The 16,763-nt window shown below is 42.3% G+C and overlaps 1 protein-coding gene across 2 annotated transcripts in view; it reads right to left on the bottom strand.

Annotated features, from left to right (window-relative positions):
- Positions 1-3,553, bottom strand: part of ACSS3 (acyl-CoA synthetase short chain family member 3) — a 93,756-nt gene extending 90,203 nt beyond the window's left edge. The window contains exon 1 of one of the 2 annotated variants that reach the window (XM_074869391.1): positions 2,782-3,553. In XM_074869391.1, the coding sequence (XP_074725492.1) occupies positions 2,782-3,086 (305 nt within the window). In that variant the 5' untranslated portion in view covers positions 3,087-3,553. The remainder of the gene's footprint in view (positions 1-2,781) is intronic. The other variant, XM_074869390.1, reaches the window with a different exon arrangement.
- Between the last annotated feature and the right edge of the window lie 13,210 nt (positions 3,554-16,763).

Raw genomic sequence — 16,763 nt, 5'->3', positions numbered from 1 at the left:
CACTGATATGCAGGTTAGAACAGTCAACAGACCCTGGGATTACTGCTTCAACAAAACAGTCAGGGGATGGTGACACTAATCACATACCTTTCAGAAATCATTCTGCAAGCTACTCACATAACACCAGGGTTTCCAATGGAAAAGACTGAAGAAAACACACTAGGGCACACAGCACATTTCTTTCACGCTCTTAGGGTATTTAGAAAGGACGAATTGACATTTGCCTTACAGCTACATTTCAAATTCATTAACCACCTCCTTCAACTTCTTCAACTGAAGTAAATGAGACCAGAAAATATATGAAAAGTATCTGTTTCCATAAATCTCACATTTGGTAACCAGAACCAAAGATATTGAAAATAAATGGATATTTATTAAATGACGTAATAATATGTCTCTGACACAGGAGATAAATTCTAACTCAAGAAGCACATCCATGAACTTTTTAATACTGTTTTTAAGGTGTCCCCAAGAACTACATCTTTAAGCTGTTAGACCAGCAAGCTATGTTTTTCTTGGAAGCCTGGCCTCTTCCTCATTTTCGTTCCATCCTCTTTGTTTTCTCTTCAGCATGTCCTCTGAAAGACTCTCTTGTATCCTCCCTCTCTTACATTCCATCTTTTCCTCAAAGAACTTACCTACTTGTTATCCTGCCAAGCACACTGAATGCTGGTAACTATCTGGGACTTCAGAGGCGTTAGAGTACTACACTAGTATGTTATCACTTAAGGCAAACTTAAATAAAGAAACAAATAAAATTGCATGTTGCACATTAAGACATTAAAGAGGTTTATACAAATTTGAATTGCTTAACGTTTTACTATCCACAACGGAGCAACAGATACCTGACATCCAAGCAATAATTATGGCCTGATGTTGAGTCTTCAGAGACTTGCATCTTTCTATAATCCCACCAAATCACAGACTGGTTGAGGCTCAAAGGGATCTCTGGAGGGCAGCTGGTCCAGCCCCCCTGCTCAAACAGGGCCACCCAGAGCCAGCAGACCAGGACCATGTCCAGACGGCTTCTGAATAACTCCAAGGATACAGACCCCACAACCAATTCTGAGACAGTGCTGTCACCTTCACATTAAAAAAATGTTTCCTCGTCTTCAGAGGGAACCTCCTGTGTTTTAGTTTGTGCCCGTTGCCTCTGGTGCTGTCACTGGGCACCACTGGAAAGAGCCTGGCTCCATCTTCTGTACACCCTCCCTTCAGGTATGTGGCCACATTAATGAGATAATTTCAGTCTGTGGCAATCTTCATCCATAGAGGGAGAAAGATGCAAGTAGAAGTGAGGCCAGAAAAGACCCATGAAATTATCATAAGTCTGACTTCAGCCCATAAACTTTATCCAGTCATCCCTGCCATAAGACCAAATAACTTCCATCTGAAAAGTCACAAAGCTTTACAAAGACCTAACCATGTTACTTTCAGCAAGCAAGATTATCGTGCTCAGCAAATCAAACCACGTTTGTTTGACAGAATCTAATAGAAAAACCATGGTCACTGGCATCTATTATATTCCCATTCCTTAGTTCTTAAAAAGTAACCACTGTATTGACTTCTTCATTATTCTGTTCAGGAACACCAGAGCCAGAGAGCTTTACGGGTCTTTAATTATGCAGGCAATCCTACTTGCCATTTTTGAATAACACCATGACCTAGAAATGAAGGTCAGTGGAACACAGGTCTCCCTATGCATCCATTTTAAGACTTCTGACTGTTATACAGCCCTGCTGACTCGAAGAGATTTATCCTGCCTGAGGGCTGTTTAACATTCAGCTTAAGACATATAAACAACTGTCGCTACTAGAGATGCCAAGCAATAACATCAGTCACCAATAAGAAAGCAAGCTCCACTCTACTGGTTCTGTATCTCTTCATTCAGACAGATTTGAGAGTGATTAATATTTTTAATTATATTTTGAGAACGATTAGTATTTTTAAATTAAAATGAAACCAGAAAAATATAAAAATGGCAAAGAACATCAGTGTACCGAAGATGACCCTCACCCTGCATTGCCTTATTTATCCTATACCATCTTCTCCTTGAGAAAAGATCAAAGAGCATGATGTAAACTTGCTGAAAAAGAGGTGATGGTGGTCAACACAGAATTTTAACAGGTAAATCACCTTTGACAAAGTACTGAGAATTGACTATCCAGTAATTTATGAGAAGGGTATCACATTCTGTCTTAGGGCAGTTTGCCCTTCACTACGTGGATATATATATTTCAGTGTCAATGCTTTTGCCAAACATTACCTTAACCACATCCTTTAAATTATGACCTACTTAGTTAGTTTCAAAGGTTAAACAACGCTGAAAGCTGCCATCTCTGTGTTTTCATACACGTACCCGGCACCTCATGCTCGGTTTCCCGTGCTCACTTTTCTCAAGCCAAGCCCAAACAGGGTCGGATGGGGCAGCATCAGGCGCACCCACCCGTGTCACCCAGACAGGCACAGACATCACACCCACCCACCCACGTGTATGTCGCGCCTGTCGCGGCGCAAGCTAACTCCCCTCTCACCCCAGCACACTCATCCACGCTGCTTTTAATCATTAAACTTAACCAAGTGTAATCATTAAACTCCCCCATGCTCTGAGGCCATCTCCTTCACCAGCTACGGCACCGTGAGCACCCCAAATACGCCGTGGGGTAGTTTTGTGTTACCCCCGGGCCCCCCCCACCCAGCACAGCCGCAGCGCCCCGGCAGGCAGCCCCCCCGCGCCCCACCAGCCCCGGGCCCGCCCCAGGGGGGCACAGCCCGACTCACCAGGAGGCGCTCCCCGGGCGGCCCCTCTCCAGGGCCCGGGCCCAGGGCTTGTCCCACTGGATCTGCTCGGCGGCAGCTCCCCAGACCCTCTCAGGCTCCGCCACGGAGGACCTGAAAACTTCCTCGTACTCGCCCGGTGCCCGGGAGGAGGCGGCGCGGCCGCCGGGCGGCGGGCGGCGGGCAGCGGCGGCCCAGCCCGGGAGTGGGCTCCCCGCGCAGAGCCGCCCCCAGGCCCCGCCGCCGCCCCGGCCCACCGCCGCCCCGGCAAGTTTTGGCAGCGCCGCCAGCCTGCCCAGGAGACCCATGTCCGCGGCCTTCAGGGGAGAGGCGCCGCGCGGGCTTCGGTGAGGCTCCAGAAAGCGCTCGGACCGCACAAGACGGAGCGGCGGCGGCGGGGCGGCTCCCCGGGGCCAACGGGGCACGGCGGGGCTGCCCCCGCCCCACGCCCCGACGCTGTCCCCGGACGCCGGCTCCCCTCGGCCAGGGGGCGCGGAAGCGGCCCGCGGCGAAGCGGCGGTCGCGCCTCAGCCGTGGCCGGAGCGGGGGCGGGCGAGCGGCGGAGCCGCGGGAGGACCCGGGCGGGCGCCATGGCGGGGCCCCCGGCCCTGGCAGCGCCCGCGACTCTGGCAGCGCTTGGCTGCGGCCGGCGGCGAAGAGAGACTGGGAAAGGAAAGACCGAGAACCTGAGACTGACTTAATGATTCGCATGACATGTGGCCATAATACCCCTCAAGTATTTATTTGGAAAGACATTCTTGCTTTGAGAGGACTTCCTGTGATACAATCAGACGTACTGCTTGTACCAGGAAAAAACCCGATCTCCTTCTATGACAGGGTGACCTGCTTATTGGATGAGGGAAAGGCTGTGGATGTAGTTTACCTCGACTTCAGTAAGGCCTTTGACACCATTTCCCACAGCATTCTCCTGGCAAAACTGGCTGCTCGTGGCTTGGATGGGCACACGCTTTGCTGGGTAAAAAACTGGCTGGATGGCCGGGCCCAAAGAGTGGTGGTGAATGGAGTTAAATCCAGTTGGCGGCCGGTCATGAGTGGTGTCCCCCGGGGCTCGGGTTTGGGTCCACTCCTGTTTAACATCTTTATTGATGATCTAGACGAGGGGATCGAGTCCACCGTCAGTAAGTTTGCAGACGACACCAAGTTGGGTGGGAGTGTTGATCTGCTCGAGGGTAGGGAGGCTCTGCAGAGAGATCTGGACAGGCTGGAGCGATGGGCTCAGGCCAAGTGTAGGAGTTTCAATAAGGCCAAATGCCGGGTGCTGCACGTTGGCCACAACAACCCCCAGCAGCGCTACAGGCTTGGGGAGGAGTGGCTGGAGAGCTGCCAGTCAGAGAGGGACCTGGGGGTGTTGATTGACAGCCGGCTGAACATGAGCCAGCAGTGTGCCCAGGTGGCCAAGAAGGCCAATGGCATCCTGGCCTGTATCAGAAATAGCGTGGCCAGCAGGGACAGGGAAGTGATCTTACCCCTGTACTCGGCACTGGTGAGGCCGCACCTCGATGACTGTGTTCAGTTTTGGGCCCCTCACTACAAAAAGGACACTGAATTACTCGAGCGTGTCCAGAGAAGGGCAACGAAGCTGGTGAAGGGTCTGGAGCACATGTCGTACGAGGAGCGGCTGAGGGAACTGGGGTTGTTTAGTCTGGAGAAGAGGAGGCTGAGGGGAGACCTCATTGCCCTCTACAACTACCTGAAAGGAGGTTGCAGAGAGCTGGGGATGAGCCTCTTTAACCAAGTAACAAGCAGTAGGACAAGAGGTCATGGCCTCAAGTTGCACCAGGGAAGGTTTAGACTGGATATTAGGAAGTATTTCTTTACAGAACAGGTTGTTAGGCGTTGGAATGTGCTGCCCAGGCCAGTGGTGGAGTCCCCATCCCTGCATGTGTTTAAGAGTCGGGTTGACATAGCGCTTAGGGATATGGTGTAGTTGGAAACTGCCAATGCTAGGTTAACGGTTGGACTAGATGATCTTCAAGGTCCTTTCCAACCTAGACGATTCTGTGATTCTGTGAAGACCTGCATCATCTGTAATGGATCTTTTGTTTTGCACATCGTGTCATGCATTTAGAAACCCTTTCTGAGTTTCAGTGGTAATGTTTGAGAGTTTTCTAATGCACAAGTCAGCTAAGACATACACGAGCTTCAAAGACATTATTTTGTCCCTTATGAAATTATTTTAGAGCTATAATAGGTCTATCCATTACAGGTCTCTGAGGAAATTCTTCCTGCAATCACATTATAAAAATGTCATATGGCTAAGGATAGCCTAGGATGACTAGGATATGTTTTATATTCATGGCTAACTTAGGTATCTGTTGCCTGACTGTTGTTGAATTAGTGAAATAGGAACATAACAATGTATCACATTACAGGTAAAGGAATAAGGGGATGAGAAGAACTAGACTTTTTACCCCCTACAGTAGGTTTAATACATGAAATCAATTTCTTATCCTGGCCCAAAAAAAAAAAAAAAAAAAAAAAAAAAGGAGAATTTGGTCTATAGAGTTTACATTCATCAGAACTTTTAGGTCACCTTCAAAATAACTAAGAATCTTTCAGCATAAAGACTGGTTGCTGATTCTCTTTCTGAGGCAAATAGCTGACAGAGAGTTTCCCATGGCTTGCAGAGGCTGTTAGCATTGCCCAGCGCTGTGTGAGCTACCTGTCCAGTGCTGCACTGCAGTTCACCGCTCTTTCCTCCCAATCAGTGCCACAATAGCATGCAGCCCTGAGTAGCATAATGCAATTCCCAGAATGTTTTAAGTTAAGGATCAGAAACTTCCTTCTAAAAAGTTAATACCCCCAAAACCTAAAACACCTGAAGGACTAAGTGGACATTATATGAAAACTTCCCTACTGCAAGGTAAAGGCTACAGCATGCCAACAAAGCAAGAAAACAAAAAATACATTTCTCAAAAAAACCCCGAAATAAAATAATTCTCACACACTTTAACCGCTGTGACAGGACAAGTGCTGTCAATAGAGTCCACTAGCCAAAATTTAAAAAACAGAGAAGCTTGCAGAGACTGTAAACACTGTGACACTGTGACAGCCCAGAACTCAGATGCCATTGCTGGATGCCTGGCAGTATTGCATGCTTTGTACAAGTGTGCCTGAAGAACACAACTTCCCAGTCAAGTCACACATAGTTGTCTTAGAATTTTAAAAATACTCCCAGAATTATATATTTTTTTCTACCTTTATGATGGCTAGGCTAACTTTGACTTAAAAGAAAGATTCTGACTGAAAATTGTTACGGAAACATGATTAGTTTTTTTGGTGCCTGCTCAGGAATTAGCACACACAGCCTTAGACTTGAGGGTTGTTCTGGGTTTATGTGGGTGTGGCGAGGTTTTTGGTAGTGGGGTTGGCAGCTACAGGGGTGGCCCCCTGTGATAAGCATCTCAAAGCTCCCCAGCTCCAAGTTGGACCCACCTCTGGCCAAGGCCAAGCCAATTAGCAATGGTGGCTGTGCCTCTGGGATAATGTATTTAAGAAGGGGAATCTGGGAGGAGGAGTGGGAGTTATGAGGAGGAGTCAAGAGGAGGCCACCTATGCAAACACCGAGGTCAGTGGTAGAAAGGAGAAGGAAGGGGAGGAGGTGCACCAGTGCAGAGACCCACTCCGTACCCCATGGTGAGACAGCAGGATGCCCTACCACCACCACCCATGGAGGTCCACAGCAGAGGAGATGCCGACCTGCGGCCCGTGGAGGACCCCACGCCAGAGCAGGTGACTGCACCTGATGAAGGCTGGGACTCCATGGGAAGAAGCCCCCACTGTTGTAGTTTGGTGATGGGAGGATTGCAGCATGTAGGGGTGACCCATGCCAGAGAAGCACAGGAACGGCTGCAGCCCATGGGAAGGACTCATGCCAGAGAAAGTTCATGGAGGACTGTGTCCCATGAGAGGGACACCACACTCAGGCAGGGGATAATGCGAGGAGTCCTCCCCTTGAGGAGGAAGGAGCAGCAGACTGACTGTACCCCCTATTCTCTGCCCCCTGCACTGCTGGGAGAGGAGGTAGAGAGACTGGGAACAAAAGTGAGCCCAGGAAGAAGTGGGCAGCCCAGGGGTGGGGGGGAAGGTGTTTTTAAGATGTGCTAAGTTTCTCACTGTCCCACTCTATCTGTTAAGTGGTGGTGGTGTTAGTGTTCGAATTAAAGTGATGTTCTTTTTTTCTTCCCCTAACAAATCTGACTTTTGCCTGGGACTGTAAGGGGTGAATCATCCCTCCCTGTCCTTATCTTGATTCCAGAGCCTTCTGCTTTATTTTCTCCTTCCCAGTCCTGAGGGGGGAAGGGTTGAGTGAAGGGCTGCGTTGCCCTCAGTTGCCCTCTGGGCTGAAACCAGAACAAGGGTGTTCACAAGCCCATTGTGTAGCTGAATCCAGTGCAATGACTGTCTACCTGAGGCATGCAACTGGTGGACTTAATGAGAGGTATCAATTGCCTCAGACCAATTTGTGAAGCCCACTTCCCCAAATCAAATTGTTAGAGGTAGATTATGTCCACTCCCAAGGTGTAACCCTTCATTTCTTTGGTATTCTCTGGAACACTCTGGTATTCGTTTTGAATAAAAGTCCTACTAGAGATGATGCACCAGGGGTGTAGGGCATACAAATGAACTTAATCAGAACATGAAGTGCATTAAATTTCTATTTTAGCTAACATTCTAATATATGTTTCCTGAAAGAACATTTCTAATGAGTATCTGTGGAACTTACTTCGTTAATTAAACTCATCACAGCCCATACTGATAGCTAAAAGGGTAAAGAAGGGATTGCTAGTTCTCCCAATTGCATGCTAGTAATTTAAGGTTCACTTACAAATGCCATTATAGCAGATTTCTGAACTGATTAATTTTCCCTCTATGGATTTTTTTATTCTTTGCAAAACTTGATGCTCCTGAAATTCATACTCAATAAAGAATTTTGAAGTAATGTCAAGCGATGTGTGTAGCAATTACCCTTGTAGCTGTAGACTTAATTGAAAAACATAGGTATGTTTCTAGGCATAGATCTAGCAAAAAACAAACTGTGAAACATGGCCTGGGTACTTCTGCAATTGCAAAATAATTTAGCTGAAGCCTTTCTTTCATTTAAAAAAGCATTTTTTCCACATCTGTATTCTTTAGTGTATGGCATGCCTGTTTGAAGATATATGTATGTTGAAAAAAGATTAGCAGAAAATTATTTTAATATCACCTTCTGTATATGAAATGCTCTGACTGTCCTAGTGTACAAGACTTCCAAACTTTGGTGATTCAACTGTTAATTAGAGTCCTTTTGTAAGCACAAAGTAAAATGGTAGTTAAAGAATTAGTACATATGTTAAATCACTTTTGTCCGACTCTTAGACTGATTCTATCCCAAAAAAATGCCAGTCTTGTATAAATAAGTTTCACAGTCCTGTATACCATTGATGTCTAAAAACCAGAGGCAGTCACAGTTTTTTACGATATGCAGTGATGTGCAGAGTTAAGTTCAAGTCAAAACAAACTTTTCCATTTTCCTGAAAGGTGATGGAAGGAGTAGTAGCAACTGGCACTTTCTAAGGTACATAAGTAGATATAATTATTCTTCCAATTTAATATCTAGTCTTAGAATATTAAACATATCGCAGCTTTACTTGAAATCCACTAAAAATCTTGTACAGAATTCAAAATAATTAAATTATCACTTGAAAAAATACATATTTTGATAGAACTTTTCAAGTAGATATTTGGACTATTTTCAGTGAATATAAAAGATGGCATGGTTTGTTATGCAATAGTAAGATCTTGTCATAGGGAAAACCAAAACAAAGCAAGCAAACCAAACCAAACCAAACAAAAAGCCCCACAGAAATACCTGTACTTGTCACTCTTCTTTGTTTGACTGCTGCCTTCCAGCCTAAAGATGCCTTCATTTCAGAGGTCTTAGGTACACTTAGTTTTTGCAGGACTCAGAACAGTGATGCGGTCCTGAAATCAATGTGTCCATGCTATATCACCCATCTGGCCACTGAAATGCTGGGAATTCATGACCTTCTGTTTACTTCTGTGTTCTGGAAATGAGTGTGTAGTGTGCTGGGAGACATACGATGAGAACTTACAAAAATGCTAAACTATATGATTCTGTAGGCAGAAGCCACTTTTTACAGACTACTGGAAAGTGCTGAAATGAAAGTCTGTCTCAATCCAGGTGAGAATGAGTTAGAGATCCTCTGGGATGAAGATGTGATTTTAGTAGCAATTATTACTGATGTTATCATTTGATTCCTCCCAGAGGAGGTCTTACGGTTTAGGACAACCTGTATTTCATCCATATTTTTCCAGATCTAAGTTCTGTTTCAGAAAGCTTTTCAGGAAAATGCTTAGCTTTATTCAAGTAAGTAGTCTTACTCACGTGAGACCCTGCTAAATCTGAGTCAAATGTTCAGGCAGCTTTGATAAAACTCCTCTGGGCAATGAACTTTCATACTTTTAAGTTCTAAGAAGACTTTGAAAATGTGAAAAACAAAACCAGATAGATAATGGGGATTTCCTAATTTGTAAAAAAACACTAAAAAACCCAACACACCACCTAACAAATCAAGCACATAAAAGCGAAATAGTTTCATGCAAAAGCAAAATTTATGGTATGTTTTTCAGTATTTAGGCATGCTTGAGGAAAAGAGTCCATGGTAAATGTCCATGGAGGACAAGTAGAATTTTAGCTTCTGCTTTGCATTTCTGCGGTTGTGGATTTAACTTAGAAACTTCATGATGTAATTTTATAAAGACTGTCATTGAACTTTGATTTTTAGGTAATCCATGTCCCCGAGCTGCCCAGCTTCCCGAAATTGCAGATTATTGATTATTTGTCTATACAAGAGTAAAATCTGCTGGTTTATCCAAAGATATTCCCATTTCTTTGATGTGGTTCTGCCACTGTTTTCCTGATTACTGCATCAGAACCATCACAGGCACAAGCACTGTTATTACAAAACATTCAATATATATTCTTTGAAGGGGACAAAAGGACTCGAGGCACTGGCATTCTTATTGATGTTTCTTTTGAACTTGACAACAAAAATAACCATGGATTTCACAACTTTTTTTTTACCCAGAGAGTTGTCTTTTTCACAGAACTACAAAAGAGTCCATTAGCCCTCAATCTAAGTGTTAATGTCACTCTTGGCATAAAAATAAAGTAATTTTTAAATTACCTGTTATATAAATATTTCTTATCAGCAACATTTTCTCAAATGGAGAATACAGCCCAAGAAGTATGAAGAAGTTAGCCACTACTGGAGGAACTCTATGCTTAAAAATTGCAATGACTCTAAGTCCTCTTTTCAACCATGCTTGCCTAAGATAAAACAGAAAAGCTGATTTTTCCAAGAACATCCAGACTTGCCTGGGTCTAAGGTATAGAAATTCTGTCTCCTGTCTTGAAGGGGTTGGAGAAGGTGAGGGGGATGTGGCTTATATGTAGCTAAAGATGGAAAGAAAAAGAAAAAGACATATGCTTGAGATTTTCAAAACAATACAAAAATCTAGTACTGAGTGCTTTTGCACTCAAAGCTCTTAATTTCACACGAGAGCTCTGAGTGCACAAGGGGTGTAGAACCTGCATTATTGGCTGGGCTAAAGACTCCTAGGACGCTCCTAGGAACACGGAGTTAGTTGACACAGCTTTAATATTTATCTTGTCACCTGTCACATCCCCCTGCAAGAAGCTATCAGTTGTATTGCAAGGACAGCAAACTTGCCTAGGAGCCTAGCCCATGGCAAATTAAGGCTCAGCATATTAACATATACTGAAGGGCCTCTTTTTGTGTAACTGACGTTGGCTTAGTCTGCTCCGTTTCTGGTTATCTACCAAAGTTTCATTCTTGCAATCCCATTCTCAACAGTTGCCGGATTTTGTCCTTGTGACATATTTCGTGATCCTTATTTCACTACATAACTGTATTCACTGCATGACAAGACAAGCTAATGTTCAAACACTGTGGCAGTGTGCTGATTTAGTTCATCTGCAGAATAATCATGCAAGCAAACCAGAAATTAACACCTAAATTGACTAAGTGCAAAGTCAATAGCATTTCATTACAACTGTCATTTATTAATGTGTGCTATATTTTTAAGAATGCAAGTTCATCCAGAGTGATACAGCAAATAATTCTGTGAATTTCTTGAACAATCCCAGTTTTGAGCAGCTCAGACTGGTGAAGAATGGATGAAATTTCACAGCAGTTTAGGGAAGAAATAGTTACTGTCACTCAATTTGCCCCAAATAACGTCAGTAATAATCCCTGGAAATAGCTTTTTCTATAGCTCATCTTGCAAATTAGCATGTCACAGGATTCTGGAAGAATCTAAATAAGAAAAATAGGCATGAATTCAGGCCCAAGGAGCATTATATGGAGCAGAAAAACGCTTATTGCTAAGCCACCAGAAAAACCATTCAGTTCCACATTCAAGTCCACGTTTTCTCATGGTCTCACTCTCTTATGGTGCTGAACTAGGCTGCCAGATATTTACATTTGCACCCTCAGAAATACAATTCCAGAATTAAATTTCATGGCTATGGGGATTTTAGATTGCAAGATAAATTTAAGACTCATTAAATCTAGAGGCCAAAAGTCATTGATTATAACAGAGCAGAGGCTACATGCCCACCCTCAAGATACTGTATTTATTAATTTGAAGTCTCTATAGCTATTTATACTAGTGGAAAATTAGTATAGCACATTCATGGACACTTATCCTAATTTTCATACATCAAGGAGAAATTCAAGGTAAATAGCAGTGAAGAATCTTCTGCCATCAGATAACCTATTTAAGTAAGCTCTCTGGAACTGGAAAAAGGCAGAAAAACCATTTTCTCTGCCAAATCAGTATCATAGAAGTGGAATTCAATGAGGCAGACATCCTGAATTGAAACCTGGTTGTTTGCCGTATCGCTGATGTCCTATTTTTCCTTCTCCAAGCACCATGAAGTTTACTTACAGTACCTATACAGTTCTGCTTTTTAGGGGTCAAAGGAAGAAATTTCAACATGCACACTGCATGCTCAAATATTTACTCACTCCTGTTAAGGGAAAGCAGTGAAGGACTTCTAGGTACATGTTTTAGATATTGCACAATATTGGATCTTCAGGATTTATTTTTCAGTAATAGCTTTAGGGGGCTTATACTCAATATTTCTGCTCACTGGAATAGATGGGTTACTTATAAATCTAAAGGACGCTCAGCTGGTTCTTGCTCAGTTATCCAGTGTATGTATTTGGAATTATATAACAAATGATATTTTACTGTGTAATTTAATAGCAGAGGCTAAATTGCCTATTCATTTTGAAGGTCTAGAACTCTAGTGGACTCTTCTTAAGCCATGTAGTTTTTATTCATGTAGTTGTTATAAGAGCCTTTGAGAAGACTGAATTCATGAATATGTGTGAGATGTTTAGATGTGCATTACAGAGGGCAGCTTAAGATCCAAAGTGAGCTTGGGAATTTGTCAGAATTTTAGAGCCAAGTCTTATGAGCTATATCCGAACAGATTGCTTTATTGGCTGTCAAACCCCAAACAGTCCCTTTAAATTGTCGTGTCCATGTATAATGGTCTCTAGAAACCAGAATCCAAAGTTTGACTTCTTGGCCTCTGGGAATATTAGGACAGCAAAATCAATGTCCAGGCTTTACATCTCACGGTAAATATAAAAAAAATCCTTGAGCAAAAGCTGAGTCCTTACCTTTTAAAGACATCTGCTTTTCAGCTCACATAAAAATTTTACATGGACTCATTAACAGCTGAAAATCATTTTTATATGCAGTTAATTCTTTGATATTTTAAAAAGTGTCTTTTCTTGTAAAGAGCCACCCTGAAGGATGGCTCTTCCTCTGTAGAATACTATGATATTTCATACAAAAAAAAAACAAACAAAAAAGCATCCTTCCTTGTAACAATTGGAAAAGCCAGATGTCATCTGGCAACTCCCAAAGAGTTGACCTGTTTTCTTGACAGATAACATATTTAATGAAGAATGTACTCATGGGATTCTTTTTTCCCAATAACAATATTTGCTCCCTTTTTACATCGTTTATGGTTTGCTACTAAATGTCTTACTTCCTTTTAGTTAAGTATAGGTAAATCTGGAAAACAAAAGCTAAAAGCTATCTCCTCTCATTCTGGCACTAACATAGATGCGACAGTAGATCATGAATCAAACAGAAAAGCTCACTATTTCTCTTTGCTAACTGCACCATAACCAAGTATCACAAGGTTCAGTATTAATAGCTATACAAACAATCTAGATCCTGTGAGCTACACAATCTCTGACCAACCTGAACTACTTTTTAAGTTGTAAGAAATAATTTGTTATAAAGAATATTAAACTATTGTGGGTATTTTCCAAGTCTAATTTGATCAGTCCTTACTTTCTATTTCTGGCAATTGAGAGTTTTGAACACTACAAAAAATTATGAATACCAAATCATCTCTCCTTACAAAGCTAACAGCATGGATATGTATAGGTTAACTTTATAAGGACAACTACAGGGTGGTTTTCCATACCATCACTACCTAGTTTGTTAAGGGTTTTCACCAGTCTGAAAAATCTTCAGATCCAAGAATCCCCATGTATGGGAAAATATTCCAATCATACACATTCCTTTACATTTTAGTAACAAAACAGCCTGAATAAACAAAAATTATAGTAAAACGTGGATTAATTTAAAGAACTAAATTCATTTATAATAATTTAATTAGAGAAACAAATACTTCTTCATAAACTTTGTCTGATAATTTGTGGCAGTAACAGTCTTATTTTCCTAGCAGCTCCAAACATGAGAACAAAACCACAGTCTCAATATCAACCAACAGATTTATTTCCAGCTGACAGATCAAGGATGTGTTATGGTAAGGATCAATCCCTTCTGATTTCTGTCTCAATACCTGTAATCCCAATTCAAGCAACAGGCTTGCCTGTAGACTAAACAGCGGAAAAACAATCAATAGCCTCAGTATAAAGACCTGTGATAATTCCATTGTAATTTCAATGATGATATTTTGGAAAAAAGAAATCCTTCCTCCTCATATGCTTAATATTTTTTTCATACATTTTTGAGGCTTTTAGAGTTTGCAAGGCTATCTCTAAATCTATGAACACTTTGCAAAAGCACATTTTAATGAGGGAAAAATGACATAATATATAGAATACAAACAAGTGGCAAAATCACAGGCATTAGTTTTCTTAATAACTTGTTTGCATCTTAGCCAAAAGAAGAATTACTCCATTATAACTTGTCTTCACAGCTATTGGCCATCAAATTTTGGTTTCTCTCTGTACTGCAATATCAAAAGGATTAGGTAGTGTCACACGACAATAAAAAATAAAATGCAGACTCTAGTATAAATTCAATTTAACAAGATATCCTAATGCAAGATTTCATTCTCTGTCACAAACTTAGCAACAAAGCAAAGAAACGCCAGTTCCACTTTCTGTATTCCTTACACCTTTGAAGCTACAGACAGAAAGCTCCCTATGACAGAATTGTTTATGATCCAATTCACCCATTCAGTTATGCAAAATCTCTCTTAATCTTCCATTTTTTCAGCTACCCTAACCTTTTGGGCCATCTCTTCTGACAGAGTTCACTTTTAGCATTATTTTTTTTTCCTCCAAGGGTTTAAAGACCATCTCATTTTCAGTTAACTAGTATATACGCTATTCTTTAGAGCATTTCATGTCCAAGTTCAAACTGTTTTCTTCTTTTTTGGTTTCCATGAGTCAATTTCACTTCTGGAGCTCTTGCTTTTGATGTACTGCAAATGGTAATTATTGCAGTGTGGGGGACAATACAGACTTGAATATGCCTCTGAACACTTTCCATATATTCAAAATTAACTACATATTTGACATGTCAAAATATTGCCAGATGAATTTTAAATGTCAAGGTTCTCTTAGATAATAACTTTGCATTTTGAATGCCTTCATTTGAGGACCATAACCCTCCTGTAAAGATTAATGAATTTATTTTCTCAGTAACTCTGTGAGTTAGTATGCATTACAATGATGTTTGCACTAGGGTAAAGTAAAACATTAAATACTCCAGCGTTATATGAATATAGCTCCACTAGCCATAATGATTTTTTTTCCCACTTTACAACTATCACAAACTAAAACAAGTCAGGCACTGCTCCTTAGCCAAAATCAAACAGGAAGGCTGATGTCTAAGAAAGCATTTAGTTATGTATCCAAATAAATATTTAGGCAGAATCTTTGTATCTTAATTCAAAAGAGCAATCAAAGAAAGCCCTGAGGCACCATAAACTATACTACCAAATTGCCCAGTATGGTTACTCATGACACCGAACACATGGGATACCTGGACCCTTATCAAAGGCACTAGGTAACCTAAATTGGGCATCTGAATTTCTCCCTAACTTTATCTCCTGCTGTACAAGCAGGCTAATCAGATACAACCCAGGCTGTGGACAATATTACCACCTCCTTCTCTTCCACCGTTAAAAGCAGTGAGGCCTCTTCGGTTACTTGAAAGAACTTTTGCACACATTGATTTTTCAAGACAAGATTTGAGGGTCAAAAAACAATGGCACCATCAAGCCACAGTCTTGACCTGGGTGCCTAAGTTCCAGGAGCAGGAAGGGAAAGGGAACTCAGACATAGATTTTTACTCATTATTTCCTTTTGGCTCTCTGTAGGAGCCTGGTTTGTTGTGGTCGTTGTCTGAAGAAAGTAAAGATGTAAGTACAAAGGAAAATCTTTGTCAATTAGAGAAGCCTGACTTTCTGTAAATCAGAAATAACTAAAGCAGTCCTTTGTCAGTCTGAAGCAGCTCCAGCCCACAGCTCCTCTCACCTGAGAGCACCCTAATTGCCATAGATAACCTCTGCAATGCAAAGGGGAGACAGGAGAGGAGGAAGAGGAAGCCTCATTTTGTTGTCCAAGGGTAAGACAGTGACTTGGAGACAGGAGCTGGGTTTGCATTCCAGGTTTAGTTCTCAGGATTATTTCACAGAATTACAGAATGGTTGAGGTTAGAAGGGACCTCTGGAGGGAAACTGGTCCAACCTTCCTGCTCAGGCAGGGTGTTTTGCTGATTAAGGATACCAATTAAACTCAGACACCAGAGTGAAAAGAGTAGGCGTATTTTACTAGTGATAACTAAATAATGTAACAGAGTAATACAGAAAACATGCAGTAAGAAAAGGCAGAATAATGCACCTAAAGCAACAGCAGAATAATGCACCTAAAGCAACAAATAGGAAAATACAGGGTAATGCATCAAATCATTACTACATGAGAGAGAGAATAGTGATTAAGAAAGATACATCACCACTTGCATACATTACCATCTTCCAGATCCGCAGATGCTGGGGAGCCCAGGTTAGAGTGAGGATTTGGAGAACCTGTCCTGGCAAGTGGGAAATCCTACGCGGTGCGTCCACCCGTAGGTGAGGCTTCCAAAGTGAGAATCACAGAATCGTCTAGGTTGGAAAAGACCTTGAAGATCATCTAGTCCAACCAGTAACCTAACATTGACAGTTCCCAACTACACCATATCCCTAAGCGCTATGTCAACCCGACTCTTAAACACCTCCAGGGATGGGGACTCCACCACTGCCCTGGACATCACATTCCAACGCCTAACAACCTGTTCTGTAAAGAAATACTTCCTAATATCCAGTCTAAACCTTCCCTGGCGCAACTTGAGGCCATGACCTCTTGTCCTACTGCTTGTTACTTGGTTAAAGAGGCTCATCCCCAGCTCTCTGCAACCTCCTTTCAGGTAGTTGTAGAGGGCAATGAGGTCTCCCCTCAGCCTCCTCTTCTCCAGACTAAACAACCCCAGTTCCCTCAGCCGCTCCTCGTACGACATGTGCTCCAGACCCTTCACCAGCTTCGTTGCCCTTCTCTGGACACGCTCGAGTAATTCAGTGTCCTTTTTGTAGTGAGGGGCCCAAAACTGAACAC

Source organism: Strix uralensis, chromosome 5 (genome assembly GCF_047716275.1).
Source record: "Strix uralensis isolate ZFMK-TIS-50842 chromosome 5, bStrUra1, whole genome shotgun sequence".
Taxonomy (NCBI): domain Eukaryota; kingdom Metazoa; phylum Chordata; class Aves; order Strigiformes; family Strigidae; genus Strix; species Strix uralensis.
This window is presented reverse-complemented; position numbering and strand designations above follow the sequence as displayed.